Source organism: Varroa destructor, unplaced genomic scaffold (assembly GCF_002443255.2).
Source record: "Varroa destructor unplaced genomic scaffold, Vdes_3.0 BEIS01000003.1, whole genome shotgun sequence".
Classification (NCBI taxonomy): domain Eukaryota; kingdom Metazoa; phylum Arthropoda; class Arachnida; order Mesostigmata; family Varroidae; genus Varroa; species Varroa destructor.
This window is the reverse complement of record NW_019211456.1, coordinates 11,161,697-11,180,705: the sequence shown is the minus strand read 5'-3', so window position 1 is coordinate 11,180,705 and position 19,009 is coordinate 11,161,697. Positions and strand designations below refer to the sequence as shown.

Here is a 19,009-nt window from a genome sequence, read left to right as displayed (position 1 = left end):
GCACAATGTCATCATTTCATTAAGCATTTGATCAAGCTTCTGCTGCGGACGTTAATGCTACACCTATCCTATCCTAACCTACCCCCTTACTCGTGTGGTTCGATGGGTGGAGCGACGCCCGTAAGCGAACCGCTACAAATTTAATAACTAAATAGTTCACGCATTTCGGTTACAAACAACAGCTTATTGTGACTGCGGCTGATGCTATCGCCGCTGGTTCGGTCCAGTGGTCCCGTAATCTCTCCGTTCTCTCCCATGAGAGGGCGAGCGAGTGGATGGATCTCGTACTGACGGAGAAACGCGATGGTACGCTGCGGTAGCATTGGCCGCTTTGTTTACCCCGCTTTCGAACCTTACTGCTGGAGCAGCGACAACCTTAATAATAGCAGTACAATCAACAACAACAGGATTAATAGGTTATTGAACGTGTTAAGAGCGATGAATGTTGAAGATTAAGTAGGTAATCCGTATGACGAAGAATTGGCCACATTCATGTTACTGACAGGGTTGAATCGAGTTATGTCTAGACGATATAGCTACTAGCTAGACTTCCGAGCTAGTACGGTGTAGTTAGACCGGTCTCTCGTAGCGTGCTGGACAAGGTTGACGTTCGAAAACACTTCCACGTCAATCGTCTCGAATGAATATTCGTTCTCACAGTCCTACGTAAAACGTTCCGATTAAGTCGATCGCTAGAAAGCTTCTTAGTAAGCTAGCAGGAATAATCGTTCAACAGCGATGATAGTACCAGTGGCCTTAGTATCGGTAATTATTCCTCGACTCACTAAAAACGAACGACGGCCATGAAGGTTTTGGCAAAACCCTTGCTAGCGTCAAAGTAACGAGGGCCTATTTTCCCAGCTGACAGTAGTTTGCTTCAAACTAGGCCAATGGCTTGTTACTGTTGTACGCCTAATGAACTAAGGACAGGCCTGTTTGGCATCCATACGAGCGTGAAAGAAAACAGAACATCATCATTTTGCCATTACTCAACACATCAATAAATGGTTGAACACCAGTAGCAGCAGTGTTCAATCTATGACGCTTCCACTGCTTAGGCAGCAGGACTTATGTCAATGGCTAATTTTATGACCGGTGGCGTTTCAAAGGTTCGTCGTGCCCACTCTTGTTATGGCCTATTTGTGCCTTTGTTCTGTTCTTTAACCGGGTAGCTGGACGCATTGTACCACCAATATCGATTATGTTCATAGCAGGTACAGCAACGCTCGCAGACATCAGGTATCGACAAAATAAATGGATAGAGTAGCTTCCACTGGGACCGGCGAATCACGAAAATCGCGCATCGACTCCCTCTATACCTCCCCTTTTCAGAATGAAGATAATATTGCAGCGAAACAAACGAGAACCTTTTGCCAGTGACTGACAAAGTCCATAATAGCGCATCACTTGATGCTAGCCGCTGTTACGTATCAAATATTTGAACTATGTGTACATTTCCCGCTTTATTTAGTGCTGATCATTCAGAACAACTGACGTAATGCACGCGTAGAGATATTTACAGAAACTACCAGGCGTTTCATATAAGCTACCGCCATTAACGATGGGTGCTATATAGATATATTTTCGAGTACTTTATCATCTCATCCACTGGAAATATATGCATAACTTTCGATATCGTCGACATTCGCTGAGCAGTATCGCCTTCGGTTGTTGTGTATTGTATACTGAGCAAAAGATTTTCTTCGGAAAGAAGTGTCCCGAAAAGAAGAGGATAAAAAAAGGACAGGAGGGGTTATGGGGCAAAAGACAGAACCGATTTTTTTCCTTTTTGGGCCGTAAGGCGAGGCGCTTTCGCGGTATGTACTAATCACCGTCACCACAGAAACAACAGCAGCAGCAGCATTTGTAACACAACGACGACGATGACGGATCATCATCAACCTCAGTATATCGTATTCTTTGTATCGCTTTTCTGTCCCCACTATAATAACACCCGGCAATGGCAGAAGCGGCAGGAACGCGTGGAGCTGTTAATAACAACCTTACAGACTCACTCCGGTTTCGATACATCACAACTCTGCCCCGCTGTACCCTTCTGTATTGAATGCCTTCCTACCCGATCTATCGAAGGCTTTTCCTATCGCTATCTTTTCTATCGCGATCCTCCGCCACAGTTTGCCATCGTCATTTTTGCTGTTGCCCATGTTTCGCTATGTACAGTATTTGTCAGTGGTCTCTCTCTCCCTCCCTCCCTCTGTCTGTCTCTTCGTATCTTCTGTTTTTTCGTTTAGACAAAGTCGCTTTAAACTTCGTCATCTTCCTTTTCTTCTTCTCTCAGACTTCATCACCAATAAATAGGCGCTTCGGTCATTCGCTTTCCTCGGAACCTGCTCTGTAGCGGTGAATGTTACACGCACAAAACACCACCGCCGCCACGGCCGCCGTCAACAGCGACAACAAGAACGGCCTGCGCTCGGCAGCAGAAAGCGGCAGAAGCGACATCGCCGCAGTCAGATCTACGAATAGTAGTTACCAATTACGAAACGAGGAGACATTCAATAGCAGCAGCATCATCATCAAAGGCACCATATATGTATATACAAATAGATACATACACTTGAATATACACATAGATATACCAGCACATATTGGGTAGGTTCTATTATGGCTTCTGGTCATCGTCGCCATAGTCGCGCTGGTATCGATGATCAGAACGATGCCGGCGGCGACAACGACGACGGAGGCGGCGAGCCCTTTCTATGCTGATAGTTCCTCTCCAGTATTCTACCATAATATTAATAATAAATCACTCCTAATACAGGTAGCAGTATCATAGAAACTATTATCATCAGAGTTATTGAAATTGTAGCGTTGCTCTAGCGGAAGGTCGCTGCTAAGAGAGCTCTTTTCGTCGACAGACCGCCTTTTTACCCAATGACTCTGGGATATAAAGTTCGCGAAAAACCGACCGACACCTGGACCCAACAATGTGGTGACCTCTACCGGCAGCCATCATCAGCTCAATCGCCGCCTCAGGATGAGCGAGCAAATCGCGACCGAAAAAGAAGCAAAAAACAACTATGAAACATCGGCCACATACTTATTCATTTATGAATGTATGTGTGTGAGCGTGCGTACGACTCTCTCAGACTGTCAGTTTCAGTGTGTGATACTGCAACGACACAACGGCAGCGATGAATCACACTCGGTGTACGTTTTTCTGTTCATCGTCTTTCGCTGACGTGGCCATCGATACTCGAACGACTTTTGACCGAGTGCTGACACTGAAAACGATCGAGGTATGAGAACCAATCTATAGATGTTAACATAGGATACTGTGGGCAGGGTAAAAGAGAGAATGCGAAACAGAACGAGGGAGCAGGAGGTCGATGTGTCAGATGGCGCGGGGGGATCGGGGGTGTGGAAAATCCGCAGCGTAGTAACTAATTATCAAGGCTTGGAGTTACTTTTGTCATGGTTACTGAACTAACGAGCCGGCGTACAAGCGTCTCGCTGTAGCGCAGCTGTTGCCCAGGTACAATTGGAATAGCATTGAATGTTGAGCCTTTGGCTTTTCTAGGCCGATCAGCTTGTCATTGCCTATAATGTCGCGAGGAAATCAACAGTAGGCCGATTGCGAAAAGCTGTTTAGATCTTCCCGGTGACCAAAACGACTACTATTCGCGTCCATTTTGTTTGTCAGCTTGTTGTGTCATCATTCTATTGTTATGAGTTGTTTAGGTGCATTTATGAAGGGCTCTGTATATCATTGAACGGTAAGTCCATATTTTTACTGCCATTCATACAGCCGCATTGCTATAGATATTTCGCGATTGAATTACGGTAAAGTGCAGAATTTAAATTTGGGCAATGTCTAATAGTTACGATTTGATTCTCTATTTGATCGATAGGCAGTACTAGCTAAACGTAAACATGATGAACACGATGAGTAAAGTGGATCCGTTGCAATACGAAGCAACTCAATGGCACACATTAGCCAATAGCTTTGGTGCCATACTGTGGGGCGACTCCTGTATATAGATGATGAACTGTTTTGCTTGTATTTTTATTCTGTGTTTATTTTTACTAATGGGGGTTGGTTACCCCTTCAGGGATCCTGCTTTAGCTGAGACGTTGTCGTTTCATAGAACTGAGTCACAGGTCTTCGGAACTGCTTGTCCTAAGGCAACAGTATACCTAAGGTAACTGTGGAAGTTTCGCTGTTCCAAGTAAGCAATTGATGTCGCGGTTGAAAAAGAACTCCTCGGTGACAGCGACGAGTCCGGATCAACAACATAAAAATACGTGTAGGTATAAACGGAGTCCGCCCTGTGCCGCTCAAGCTCATTTATTCCTTATCCGTTCAGATCTTAACTGATTCGAAGCTGTACATAATTCAAGGTACGTCGGCTCGCTGAGTATAGAAAGCGTAAAAAAAAAAAATGAATTCTTCCGAAAAATAATTTCAGTAAAATATTAACCATCCTCTTTTTCTCTCTGTAAAAGGAGCGATTGGCGTTTCCGAATCGGCCGGCCGAATACTACCTTCTGGTGAGTCGGCTGGCAGACACATTACTGGCTGCATGATACAGCAAACGTAGAATACCAAGCAAGTATATCTGCAGTCGTTCGGGCAGAGTTTAGAGGCAGGACCAAGCTCTCGTCGATTCGTTCTCCGCGGAATCCAAAGAGACGAACACGAGTTGTCGTCGTGGTGATACTTATTTTTCGTTCGGTACTTCAGCTTGCGGCAATTTCATTCCTCTGTTAACCCTGTCCGTTATGCAATTGATGATGTTTAGCCGCAAATGGATAGCGGAAGACGCCGCAGAATGAATGCCACCTGCTACAGAAAGCCAAATCAGAACTATCGTACAGATGAAGCGGTCAGCGCTTCTGCTTCTTCACTATCGGCTACGTATTTTTGCAAATCTGCTTTGTCTGGCGCATCTTTATTCGGAGTCTTGGTTCACCGACGCCCGTCCTTGTTAGCTGACGTCCCGAGCGTACTTTATTTAGACCGCCGTTTCGCTACCTCTGCTATTACTGTTTGATCTAATTTTAAACTTCTATCGAGTACAAGGTTATCAGTTCATAGAATATCTTGTAAATTTGGTAATCGCTAGGCATGGACGCCGCTATAATGCAATGAACAATCAACCAAAATAACAAAATGCCAATATGCTAAATAATGTTAGTAAAGACGTGTACGCATTCATCTCGAATTCGATGCCTTTATTTTGGTGCTACCATCTCCAGTCGTTATATTGCTACCGCGTACCCAGGTACGACGCTAATTTCTGCGTATCGGCTGCCCATGTCAATCGCGTGCGATGCTTATGCCGCCATCGACAGTGCGTTTCTTCATTTCTACCGTAATGATCGCGTCGTAACGTGAGTTTGTACCTTGTTTTCTCTTTTCTGTCCTGTGCTGGATATCACATGGTAGAGTCATCCTGTTCCAGGACATTAAACCGAAAATGGCCGAAAAGCTTTTCTCGTAGAAAGGCTACGCCTCAGGTGTTTCGTTGGCGTCGTCGAAGTCCGAAACTCGTCTCGATCGGTGACGCGATCGCGCCGCATAGTCGTGATACAGCGGCATTCAACTGTGTTTACTTTGCTTTTTTATTTTTCATTATGGCCTAGCTACACTTTTTACTCTTGACCCGCTCTGTCACTAGCCCTATGCTTATATCGACATTCAAAGCTAGAATGAAAAACAAACGACAAGCAACAAATATTAGTTCATCTCGTTGTCTGTGTGGTTTCTCGCTTTGTCGACCTACGCCGGCGTTTATCTGTTTCTACGTAAAAAAAAATCTGGTGCGTGCATCTCGCGCGCTGTCCTGCTACCCTAAAACTGCCGTCTCTGCTAACGTTTCGCCATTCAATCCGAAAAGAAGGTACGGACATCGGCTTGATCCAGCTCGACTCCGGACATTTACTCGACCCCGTATGTTCCGACAAATGTTTCGAGAACGCTATCTACCACGCGAGGCAAACACTTCTGTAGTCACAGAGAATGCGCCTTCGCGAGGCCTATATTTGTACGTACGAGTGTGTGTACGTGTTGACAAGTATCGATGTGTCTCTAGGACAGTTCTTACGCTCACAACTGGATTCGACGTGACTGGCGTATTCATTTCAAGCTGCAGTGCACGAAAGCAGGAACTGAACCTATTTTGCCTGCGACGCTATTGGCTGTACCAGGAGCCGACAACAACAATGGCTTGGGTAAAAACGAGTGAAGGACGACACGGTGGAAATCGTAGAAGACTACATCGCGTAGCGTAAATTAGTGAAAGGGAGAAAAAACAGAATGCTACAAATGGAATGGACCGAAATTGGTAGTGTTTGAACCTGACGCCAACTTAGGCCACTTCTGTACCTTGAATAGGTGCTTAATGCAGCAATTTCGAAACTTGAGGCTGTGCTCGTATGACAGAATGCCAAGTAACCTTCACATCATCATCTTCTGCCGGGAGTGGCACAGCAGGTTAGATATATAACGTCTCGACGGCTGAAGCGTCTCCCGCGTCCTCCGCACGACTCGCTGTCAACTTTTTTCGAAAGTGCGAAAAAGTGATACTGAGGGATAAAAGTATCACCGTTCGAAGGGCATAGGACTTCATAGCTGGCACGCTCTTTAATTCTTTTCAGCAGAAATTTAATCGTTGTAAATATAAAATCGTTCTTAAAGTGAACATGCCGCTTCGGAGGCTTCTATTGTATCGAGCTACGAACCAGAAAAGACAGGAACGTACAGCCACAAGATCCTTTTACTTTATATATATATATATATATGCGGAAAGCATTTTATGATAGCTAACCAGTTTGCTAAACATTACGTGATCATACAGTAAGGCATATTTGTCAGCTTCGTTTCTGATAAGAGTCCATCTTTTCCAGATTCAGAACTCAAATAAACTAGTATATAATTGATTTCGTATCCTGGTTCGCAAAATCTATTACTCTCATCGTAATATGGACCATTTAGCCTTTGGATCGCCCAAGAAACAGAGTTTCGTCTAGGTGTCTGAACCCCGCTCAATCAACCGATTGAAAAACCACCATCATTTCTTTTGGGAAACATTGACGATGGTACGCTGACACTGGTTCTTAAGTGATAGCTGTACATGTTATTGGCTTCGTGCTGATGATAAATTGGGATTGATGCCAGTACTTCCGTATTCCTGAAGTTAGCAGGCTCGTATTCATCAATAGACCTATAGGTTTATGTCTAGCTGAGTAGCGATGAGGGACGACTCCTCTTTTTCAGCTTAGCAAACCAACTAAAGACCCATAAGGGCGCCCAGTAATTTTGCTGCGAAAGATGGTGCACCCATGCTGAAGCCACTCCTGTACACCTACTTCCTTTCTGTGTGTAAACCAGCTTTTTTCTACCAACCATATGTTGCAACTAATCAATAGAAATCGCGCTCCTGTTTATTATACTCCTTCGAATGATTCCAGAAACGAAATGAAGATCAATATCAAACTACCAAATACCCCTTCAGTTAGTCAATATACGTTACATCGCGTCGAAGTTCGTCGATCGCTTCGAGCACGTCTGTTGATCGACCCGGCGTAATTGTACAAATGCTAGCTATAATGCCCAAGCACGACAGGTCGCTTACAGGCAGAGTCCTTCACAATTTAGTATGCCGGCCTGATGTAGCTCCCAGCGAATGCTACTAGCGGTGAGCGCAAAGGTACGCAGAGATATTCAGAGGTCCGCGCCAAACTGTTTACTGCCACCATCGACGGTTATGTTGTTGTTGTTGTCATAGCTTCTTTTCTTTTTGACGTTGCCGCTATTTTGTGGCATTTTTTAGCAACTTCTGCTCTATTACGCACCACTATTACGCCTGCCTCTGACGCTGATGTTTGCGGCTGCTGTTGATGCCTGCTAGCAATCAAAGCAGTAGAAATACTCGATCTTCTCCACTAGCTCTGCTCGCTGAGGCCCCCGTACGAGGCTACTCGAAGGTGTAGCTGCCGCTTTTCTTGCTAACTTCAATGTATGTAAGCATAGGCATGTATCTGTGAGTGTGTGTCTGTGTATACCTTCGGAACTAAAACCACTGGCAGTAGCATCAACTTGGCCATTGCTCCGGTCCCTTTGGTCGCCAGGGGCACTCTAACACAGTCGAACATCGTTACGGATTGAGCGTGTCGGTCCTCTGCCCCTGCCGTTGATGCTGCTGCTACTGCTGCTACCGCCGCCGCAACTATGACGGCCACTGTCATTTGAGTTGTCTGAGGCATCGATGTCTTCAGCAAACCTCGGTGCCGGTTTCGACCTGAGCTACCTATCAGAGATGCACTCGTTCACATACTCAGCGAAGACCCAAGCAGCGGCGACGACACGGATTGCAGGCCGGCGTTGCTGATTTCTTCAGCTGTCGCTGCTGTTACTTTTTCGTGATTGCTATGTTGGCGCGATGGATGTCGTCTATGAGTCAAACATTGGGGACTGTCGTCTACGGTAGACGCCTGACGATCATTGGCTCTGACGGTCGAAGGATTGCGTAGAAATAAACGTTCCTGTCTCGCCAAGAGGGAAAAAAGACAACATCGCATTTGACGACATTGACTTTTCCATAGAGTCTGGGTCTGCTTCGTTCTCCTTCGTCGTCAGCGATGGCAAGGGTAGCGATGGTAGCAGCAGTATTGCGTGGTCAATGTTGGTTAGCAGCGCTTCGCGGCGAGCTAGAGGAACACAAATTCTTCAAACGACAGAAAATGTGGTTGTTTGGTAGATTAGAAAACGCAGATTTGGCAATCGAGTGAGGAAAAGAAACGGAAGGAGCCTAACACCTGTAGGCCGAATTATGCACAGGTTTGAACCAAGAACGAGTAACCTTAAAGCACATATTCGACTGCATACAGCGCTTGTGGCAGCGACAGTGGAAAACGATGTCGGTTCCACCGCTGTCGCTTACCACGAACCTCGTAACAGAAAGGCTTCTACTCAGCGAGAATACATTGTAGATCTGCTGATGTCGCCATCTGTCAGCGATACCAGACACTATAGTCATAGTTGTCACCACAAAATAAGGAATCCTTATGTGTGCGACGGATGTATGTACCCATAGCTATACTGGCCAAAGAAGACAGCTAGCTACGATAAAAAGCTTTAGAATGATCGGGAATACAGGAAAGCGCAGTGTTTTGTCTGTTGTTGTCGTTGTCGTGGTAGTGGTGATAGTAAAGGTAATAGCGCGAACGTTGTCAACTCTCAGAAGACCAAGATGTCGAAAAAGAAGACGAAGGAAAAAACGAACGAACAGCAACAAAGGCAACGCAGTGACCAGGACTACCGCCGCCACCGTCGTCACCAGCTACTAATGCTACGATCGCATTAGCCGTCGGCGAAGTGGAGTAACTGCAACAACGTAAAACCTGTTTGATCATTTCGTGGCCGCAGCAGCCAGAAGCTCTACCAAAGCCGACCCTGGCCACAGCTTTCCGGCCCATTCCTGTCCAGTAAAGACTCTATCCAATCCAAAATTTTTTACGCTACTTCGTAGCTGAGAAAGTAGCCATTGCCTCATCTATTGCTATGGCGACAACAGCGGCGGCGGTTCCGTTCAGAAAAAGATTGATCGAGAGACGATGGTTCTGTTGAGACGCGCTAGCGGCGGACCTAGTAGTATCGCGACTTGATGTTTTTTTTTTTGTTTTTATTATTATGTAACAGCAAAGAACAGAAGCAGGATTGATAACCCTGATATAATGTGTGCGCGTGCATAAATAGCATATGCACTATATAGCAACTGGAGAATACTTGAAAATGGTACATCAAAAAAGGTCAAATAGGGACATACACATATGGATATAGAAATTGAGGAAACACCGAACAGATGCTTGAGAGTTACTTATACAACCTATGCAGAACGGGCAACGTCTAATTCGGTATGTGGCCATTTTTCTACGACATGGAAAGCGGAAAGATGAGACTAGCAAGTCGAATCTGACGATGAGATACAAACAAGGCAAGCCTATACACAAGTTCAATTTAAATGCTGTTCTCCGTCACGATGTGGAGCATATGCAGAGAAAAACACAAGTTTTTTGAAGCAAGTCACTTGACAGTCGGGGAGTCTTCAATGAACAACTTCTCTCTCGCGCCTGTTCCTTCTTGCAAGTTTGTGTGGTCTTTTATAACTTCAAAAGACGTAAAATGAAGGCTCTCCAACTGTTAAATACCCTTTTTCAAACTGCCAAAAAACTTTCTCCTTACCATGCGCGCTTAATAACTTTTAGTCGCTTATTAATTTTTTGCTGTCGTTTACTAAATTATCGACATTAGGCTTGCACTTATTATATAATCTGGCAAGTTCCTTCCCAGCCGAGCGTGCTTGCATGTTATGGCGTTCACCAAATTTAACTATAAGCTCGACAGACTCACACTAAGGGCAAAAGAGCACACTTGGGGGCAATAAAAATGCTAATCTATGGATGTATCGCAGCAATTATGATGTCGAAATAGTATATAAAGGGAAGCAGTTTTTCATTTTCCAGCCCCACGTGCGGACCGGTAAAAATACAGGGTTTTACCATCGTATGTGCTACGCCAAAAATGCAAATAGTGTATGAATACTACGAATGATATATTTTGCCGCTGTCGAAATCCTATGTCTTTGAAAATGTCTGTAGCTCGCCGATGACACAAACAGAAAACCAACATCCATGTTGTGTATACGACACTGGCTATCGCAAAGCGAATACTGGCCATAATGGAATCAACCGGCATAGCAATAATACAAACGATGTGATAGACAAAAGTGACTCAGAAACCGTTTTTCAATTGCCTACCGGCCAGTTTGGCCTGTCACAGTTTGCTCAGCTCTATTCCAGCTGACTGCTCTAGCCTAGGAACTACTGGAAGCGCTCAGTTCTGCTAGCGCTACTATTGCTAATGCTGTTGTTGCTCTGGAGCTTCCTCCTCCAGCATTTCCTCGGGCCAAGTTCTGCCGATCGAACGGCGACTCCTGGCTGACCAGGCGATCTCTTTCTCTGTTAAATTATCGACTGCTACGCATGGTGGCGATGCTGGTGGCATTGCTGGTGGGTGGTGGGCGGGTCTACGTAGTTACAATGGCCGCTGCTGCGGTCATGCTGAACTTTACAGATAAATGTGCGGAGGTTCGACTGCGGCTGGCGCTCTCGTTGTTGTCGGGTGTCCGTCGATGCCATCCCCCAAAGCCACTCCCTCGATTCTGTCGAGCAGAGGCAGAGAAATGAAAAAAGAGCACGGATGTGATACAATAAACCGATGACGATGGAGGAGCGTTACAGCGAAAAAAGGGCGCTATATTGATCACGACGAGCGGCGCAGAAAAGGACGCAGAAGCTGATCAAGAAGAGCGCCAGAGTTTACCTGTTGAGTCAGTCCACCTCCTAGCTGTACCGTGTGGTACTTTTTTTTTTGCTTCTGTTGCTGTTTCATTGCGGCAGTTCGCTACCCATAATCACCATCGTCCACTCCCGCAGCAGCATTGGTAGCGCATCTGACGCATGGACCTGTCTGGATCCACTTATCTATACGAACGCCCGGGCATACTCGTCGTGTGTAGACCGAGACGGGTGGCAGCATAAATGCAAAACGGTATAACGTCGACGAGTAACAACAAAATAGGGCCTCCTCTGACATCTAATGGCGAAGGAGAAAGGCATGGCAAAAATACACAGTTCGGACTTCTTAAAAAGGCCACTATATACAGCACAGCCATTACATATAGCTATTATCAAGAACCACAGGCTCTCTGGACAAAAGAAACGCTATCAAATGCTGCGGTCGTCGTCGTCGTGGTTGTTGATGCTGCTTGCGTTGTTGTCACTATTGTTGTCTGCAGACCATAGCATTACAACGCAGGCCATAACAAGCGCTGCTGCTGGTGATGCAATTACGGCTGGCAAATGTGATAGTGCTGGTGAGCTGTTTTCGCCAAGGGCTAATAAGCTTATAACTATTTTACGAAGTCTAGATTTTACCTAATAGCGTTTGCAATTGATTAGAACATGAGTGCTAACTGATGCGACTGATCAGACTGAGAGGTATGATAGCAAATGTTTCTCAGCTTCACACAGAGATGCAAATATATTTAGCTCTTGCTGAAGTGTAAATTAAATGACCTCTTTTTTTACTACATTATATCACATGTTGCTACATAAATCTGTTTCGGACAGCATCGGAATACACATAAACAACTTCTTATAGGGATAGATTGTCCTGAGGTTTAATTTGTTTGAAATGACAAATGCCGGTGTTAATCTTAAGGGAATGAGATAATAAGTATGGTATTAGCCAGGTACGACTAGTTCAAGAGTACAAAAGGCACCCGAATTTTGTTAATCCACATATGTAATATAGACGTAAAGATTTATCTAAGCAGGAAGAGCTGAGTTTAACGATTTAATGTTTCTCATTGATAAGCCCCAAATCGATAGGAATGGTTGTTGACCCGGGACTTGAAGTGTTTTTGAGATAATCTCTTGTTTAGATCACACAAATGTTTGGCTACCTGGTTAAAATCCTATCTCTGTCACTGACTAACGCAAGGTTGGTATTATGTAGCAGGATCTCCTTAACGATTTCTGCCGCCATCGGCAAAGTTGTCGATAAAATAATGAAGATGTTATTTGTTCATCCAGGTATCTTCTTTCCACGCTGAGCTGCTTTCGAGCACGAGCAGTTTAGGTTTCTTTACGCCCATGTGCACGTCTGCAATCTAGCTACCACGAATGATTCGGTCATCACTTTAGTAAATTTCCTGGAAATTTCGGCCATGGGGTCACAATTGGCCCTATCGGCTAGGGACGTCGATCACCTGTTTTATCTCACTACGTCTAAATGACTTCATCCACTTCGTGGCTTGTACCCGCATCGATCATTGTCGAATTGCGTGGTTTTCGGGTGACAATTCGGTTACTCAATCGTCAAAAAAGTAGATGTCATCGAATTTTCCGTTCCAGGGAGCCATTCCCAACTCGACTTTTCTTGGTAGATTCAGAGTCCTTTAATCAAATAAGGTCAACTTCTCTTAGCGTACCAAATTCAGGTCTTCGACATTTGTCTACATCATTTTGATGGCCAATGTAAAAACCCGCACTTGCAAGATGTAGGCTGGATGTTTAGCTTTGTGCTCTGGACGAGTTGCATACAGGTTTCGTACGTACATCTCTTTCACACGAAATACGTAATGCGTCCTACCTGCCCTATTCCTTTCTCATAGCGAAATCGCTAACATGTGTCCTTCAGAAGATTGTTGCCATTAGCAGTAGTAGCATTCAATGGCTATCTTCGTTAGTATCGTTACTATCTATAGAATGCAGTTGTTACACCGCATTATAGAATTATAGGAGGCGCTCCGGTCAGCATCGTCATGAACAGCAGCAGCATTGATATTAGCGTCAGAGCTTGCTTTTGCACTATATATTAGAAAAAAAACGGGTGGGAAATGGGTAGCTGGTTGTGTGCAAAGACTCGGAGGTCTCATGGGGGCAGATCGGACAAAATCGAGCCAACTATTCAGTAGTTTATATAAAATAGATACCCTTCTTAAGGTTGGTTACGTACTATTATCTTGTTGCCTTTGAAACAACGCACACGCAGGAGTACTGCTACAGACAGAAGGGCGGGGATAAGTTGGAGGGGAGGTGACGTAGGTCATCAATAACAGACGACGGCCAACAACAATGACGGTAATGGGTCGAAACAGCAGCCGCAAAAGTAGCACAAGTTGTAACAGTTACAACAACAGCAAAAGCAGCAAGCCAACCTGCGATTTGCCGCGCCCCTGAATATCGTCCTCAGCTAGAACTGAAATACGCTACGTACACAATGTACAGATACAGGTAGGCACTGGCAGACAACACATTGCCCAAATGCCTTTCTCCGGCTTCTTTCTGACGAACAGACGTCGTCGTCATCTTCGTCGTAGCAATAGCAGCGTCAGAGCCATCGTCAGCCGCTTGATATTCTGCGGAGCGGACACCGCCAACAACTGAACGAACGTTCAAGCGAACCTCAGGCTTTAGAGACGAAGGAAGCTGGGGCGGCAACGGCATCGAGAACCTGAAGATGATCCCATCGCAGGTGCCACCCCCGGGCCTCTCGCTCCATTCGTCCTCATCACTGGCGACGTCTGTAGTCACAGCAACATAAGCCCTACCTAAGCCCATCTTCCTACTGCTGCTACTGCAGTGGCCGTCGTAGCCGTGGTTGTTACTGCTGCTACCGCCGCCGCCGGTGGTGCCTACTGCCTAAAGGCTACAAACGCTTTCTGCTTCTGTCATTCCTATTTTCTACCTGTGCTGTTCGTCCCAACTCGCTGTTCTGCTCGCTCTCCGTTTCGGTCTTAACCCGCCTCATCGTCGTTGTCGCCACTGCCGTCGTTGTTATTGTCTAATAGTAGTGCTTGGACAGCGAAACAATCTAATCAATGACGATGCTGTTAGCTGAGTGTGACCGTAAAAGAGCTCTATCGGACAATAACTACGGCGACGGAGACGACCTCGCCTCCAGGAATTCACCGGCTGGCCCCAAACCACCGAATCGACCAGGGACCAAATCTCTTTTCTTAACTGTCTGTATCGCCTGCTTGCTTGGACGTCTGACAACCCAGATTTGATCGTCTCTGAGCGTCTAGCTCTAGGTCATCCGCCAACCAGGTACACTTACGTGAGAACATAATCGCACCAAACATTTACGGGACGAAAGAAATATCCGTACGATGGATATGATAACGAGTTTGCGCTCCCGATTCAGGAGATCATACGGACAAAGCTAGCCAGACGACGAGCTCTTGGACGCCCTTAAACCTTCAGCTTAAGCATATGTCTAATGTTAGGTACAATAATACTCGTAAAGTGTAACACAGGTCGTCCAAATACAGCGAAATACCTGCTTCGTCTACACATATCTATGATATGTGTTTGTCTATTAGCAAAAAAAAACTCTGACACCAACTAACATAAAAGGAAAGTGTGTTTGGAGGTCGATCATTGCCCAGTCCTCATCAACAAAAATCTAACTATTCCCGAAAATCTCAGTAATGACGATATTGCTTAGAATAGCATCTCACTGATAGCCCATAATTAGGTAATTCAAGGATGGCGGCGAAGACCGGGCGAGAGGCCCTATAAAAGTGGAAAAAAAATACTCAGTCCTGATGATTTCTAATTTCAAAAAAGTTATTCAGCAGGATATCATCCAGAAAATCGATGTCCTGCTAGCAGGTAGCTACAACAGTTGGTTCAAAATATTTATAAAAAATTAGTCAATAAACGGATCGATTTAGCTCGATGGGCTAAGCTGGTAAATTCGCTTAAAGTTCGAAACACGTTCAGTTACAGACACTCAAAATTTTAAATTCGGAATAACTATAGTAAAGAAATTGAACAGTGACAGGAAATTATCGCCTATAGTGATGCGGGTTTTAGGGTACACAGGTTACTACGGGTTGGCTTAAGGCAATGATAGATAATACTGCATATCACATTGATTCATGTGAAACGCAGGCCTAGTCGGCGGTGACTGCTGCTTGCTAGAGTATACAACCCCATTGTAAATTGGATAAGTAATTACGACTCATTCCTAACAGCTATATAATTATTCTACAACATACAGGTGCGCATACAGATAGCTCCACATAATGACGGCCTAACTATTACCAAACACAGATTGACTAGGTAAGTTGAACTTTCCTGTTCCGTGCTCATTTCTGTTTCCCGAAAATTAGTCTAGCAGCAATAATAGTACCAAACAAAACAGCGATCTACGAAGATTCAGAACAAAGCGTTCCCTATCCTCGCATGAAGCTCATACATGAACAACGTAATGGCATATGTACAGCTCAGTCGAACCGTTAGCGTTGCTCGTATTGCTTCCCGGACCAACCGTTATCCTTCCATAGGGGCCTTTTCAGTGCAATATGAACGTACCGCGCCAGAACCGCTTCACCACCCAGTGGTCCACTGTCCTAGTATAATATGTATATGTGGACTCAACTAACTTTGCGCTCCGCAGCCATTGTCGCTGTATGTACTTAGTAGTATTAATCTGTAGCCTACGCTGATCTGTACGTAACTACAAGTGGGGGACCTTTAACTCTGCTGGGAGTGGGGAAGAAAACCAACAAACTCCGTTCACGCTTGGTCGCCGGAGGATTCGCCTGACGGAGTTGGCGCTCCAGTGGCCGGCATGAAGGGCGGAGGGTTGATGCGTGATAAATTTTCTGTATGTGATGTAGGATTCGGATGTTCAGGTTCAACTAGCGTCACTGCTGAACTGGTGTATTCCCACGATTTAGACGCAGCTGTGCGGCAGCATCGTACTGACAGCAATAAACATCGGGCTGGAGGACGAGTAACGGTTGTAGCTCAGGCCACCTTCGTCCGACAGGTTCAGAATGGGCAGAGAGGCGCACTGCTGAATGACTGATACAAATCAACCATGCAATTATTGAACATACAAGCTATATGTATATATGCCTATTGCAGTATCAATACTGTAGAGACCAATCGCATGGTGCAGCTGGCAACAGCTCGTACGCTGGACGTATTTGCCAGACGTTGCCTTACTTCATGTAGACCAAGGTCCTGATAATCCAAACCGGACGGAACCCTTTTTTCTTTAAAGCCTAGTGACAGTTCGAACTTCTCCGGAAACAGTTGTTTTCATACTGACAGAGCTTGGCCTCCTTATGTGTTACTATCACCATATGTTCATCAATTATGAAGTTCACTGACAAAAGCTTAGACCGGAACAGGGCTAAACTTGACGAACAGAGCTTTCAAAAGAGTCCAAAATCGTGTGTAACCTGCGCCCGCAGTAGAAATAATCGAGAAGTAGATCATCGGAACGGTTCTGAGGCAGAAACAGCTGAGCTAATTTTGGTCACAGCCACTGCCGATGCCAGTATTATGATGCCCCAAGCATCGCATCACGAGGCCCGATTTTAATACAAGTATGACGACATGTCCGTGTATAGGGCAAGGAGCACCATCCAGGAAAGGGCTTCTTTGTCAACAGTTGAAGCAAGAGGCAGCAACGACTTCTGCGACAAAGACATCGCTAGCCCGAATGAGGAAATCACCAGGTCCTTTATCTCTTCGACTCTCACAGCAGACGGCGCGTTCATGATGCACCTTGCCCCGATATTTTTTGTCGAGCTGCCGAGAGGAACTAAAAAGAACTAACGCCGAGAGGCCGCGTTGGCGGACGAGCAGCCGACGCTTAAAGCGAAGCGGTCCTTCGACTGTTAGAACGATCAAACCTCGAAGCGCTTCCTTCGGCTTTCTACTGCAGCCGTTGGCAGTACAGTCTCGCTATCGCCTTAGAAAGTTTGCCGCGACTCGCCACTATTGTAAACGTGAGGTGGCGTCAGAGTCGGATCAAATCGAAGCTCCGTACCGTTGTTGTTGGGACACTGCGCGAACGATATTGTGGCAACGCCATTCCTCGGCAGCAGCCAACCAAAGGCAGGCCAAACATAACCAAAAATGCAGGTAGGATGTGTTATATAACATGTTATACTTGAGTGTGAACGCAGATTCAGCAGTGGTCGAACCACGAGTCGAAAGCCTTCTTGTGTTCCTGAATCGCTGCCGTACGCGAAGCTGGATCACAGTGTTTGCAGCAGCTGCTGTTGTGGTGATGCCGGTTGATGCTGGTTTTTCCTCAGTGGCTTCCGTTGCCGTTGTCAGCTCCCGTTGGTTCTTCTTGGCTTGACTTCCCTGCTGCCTCGATGGCTAGGGCAGCCGGAGACAGGCTTCTCTACCAACTACTCTGCTCCGGTGGCTTTTCCAGTAGTGGCTTCAGTGACTTCGAGTCGAGGAGCCCCGCCGGGTAATCGTGGATCACGACGAGGCTTCCGAGCCACGATTGGCTACTTCACACCTCGCGCCCCAACAGCAACCATACACAACAATAACATTGAACGTAGCAGACCGCTCACATTAACCTACAGGGAACCGGCAATTCGCCAATATTGTGGCATTTACATCGGTGTTCGCTTGAATAGCAGCCGTTCAACGGTAAAGTGTAATCAAGCGGCGTGCGGTAGTCTCAAGCTATCTATGAACGTACGTGCATGCATCATCATTAGGCGCTGTTTTGATACAAATCAACAATGGGCACTTGTTGCTGTTTGTCTGCGACCGATCCTTGTGATGCGAATATCAGCGCACATGACCAGTAATGATGTTACTAGTGCTACACGCAGAACAAACAGTTTTATATTGGCCTGTACGCTGATAGCCGGCCAACAGATCGGCTTATTACTATTACTGCACGGATTCTGGTCGTGGGTAACCTCACCACTTCACGATTAAACCCCCTTAACGGGATCGGAGCAAGGTCATGCCGTCCATTCATTTTATACATAAAACAGCCTGTAGTAATTCTGTTAGGCAACGTAAATTAGATGAGCGCATTACGAAACGTAGTTAAGACTGCTTCTTTTTCGAGCGATAAATATTCTATTATTCGGTCAAACTAGCTAACAAGTTTATAGCTGGAAAATGCAGCAAATTAGAAGTTGTGCTAACATTTTACACAACTTATTCTATCGGCATTTTTATGCGAAGTTTATAAGATACTATTCGGAGACGCGTTTGTCATCGACGCCACAATTCAAACAGCCATAAGACGTCAGCTATAAATACCAGTAAACGTATCACAATTTCAGTATTCGCTGCTTGTTTTGGGTTGGTCTCGTTCAGGCGCTAGCAACCACCGCCTCCAAGTACAAACATGACATTGGAGAGTAAAATAAAATCGTATAAGGCAATGCCAAGGTTTGCGAAACTCAGGCCAAAAGGATCTGGCACCGCCGCTGCTGCCGCGTCATGTTAATGCTACGCCGCACGCCTCCCGTCCTGGACAAAATCTGCCCTCCCTCCCGTTCGCTGCTCGTCCATCGCATTTATTTGACCGTTCAGGACGAACAAACAAGATAGCGATGTAGATGGCGCTACCACACGGCAACACTGCCTATGGCCAACAAGGCATCGGCAACCATGGCCTGTTATCTTCGCA

At 45.7% G+C, this 19,009-nt stretch overlaps 1 protein-coding gene across 7 annotated transcripts in view; it reads left to right on the top strand.

Moving 5' to 3' along the window:
* The window catches only part of LOC111247073 (uncharacterized), a 67,627-nt gene that overhangs the window by 10,819 nt on the left and 37,799 nt on the right, over positions 1-19,009 (top strand). For 3 of the 7 annotated variants that reach the window (XR_015323162.1, XR_015323161.1, XM_022797622.2), the window contains exons 1-2: positions 348-2,554; positions 2,880-3,260. The exons of 2 other annotated variants lie outside the window; for them this stretch is intronic. Coding sequence is in view for 1 of the 5 variants with exons in the window: in XM_022797622.2 (XP_022653357.1) it covers positions 3,156-3,260 (105 nt within the window). In the remaining 4 variants the exon portion in view is untranslated. Of the gene's footprint in view, positions 1-347; positions 2,555-2,583; positions 3,261-3,752; positions 17,479-19,009 lie in introns of those variants that run through there. 2 more of the 7 variants (XR_015323163.1, XR_015323164.1) reach the window with 2 other exon arrangements.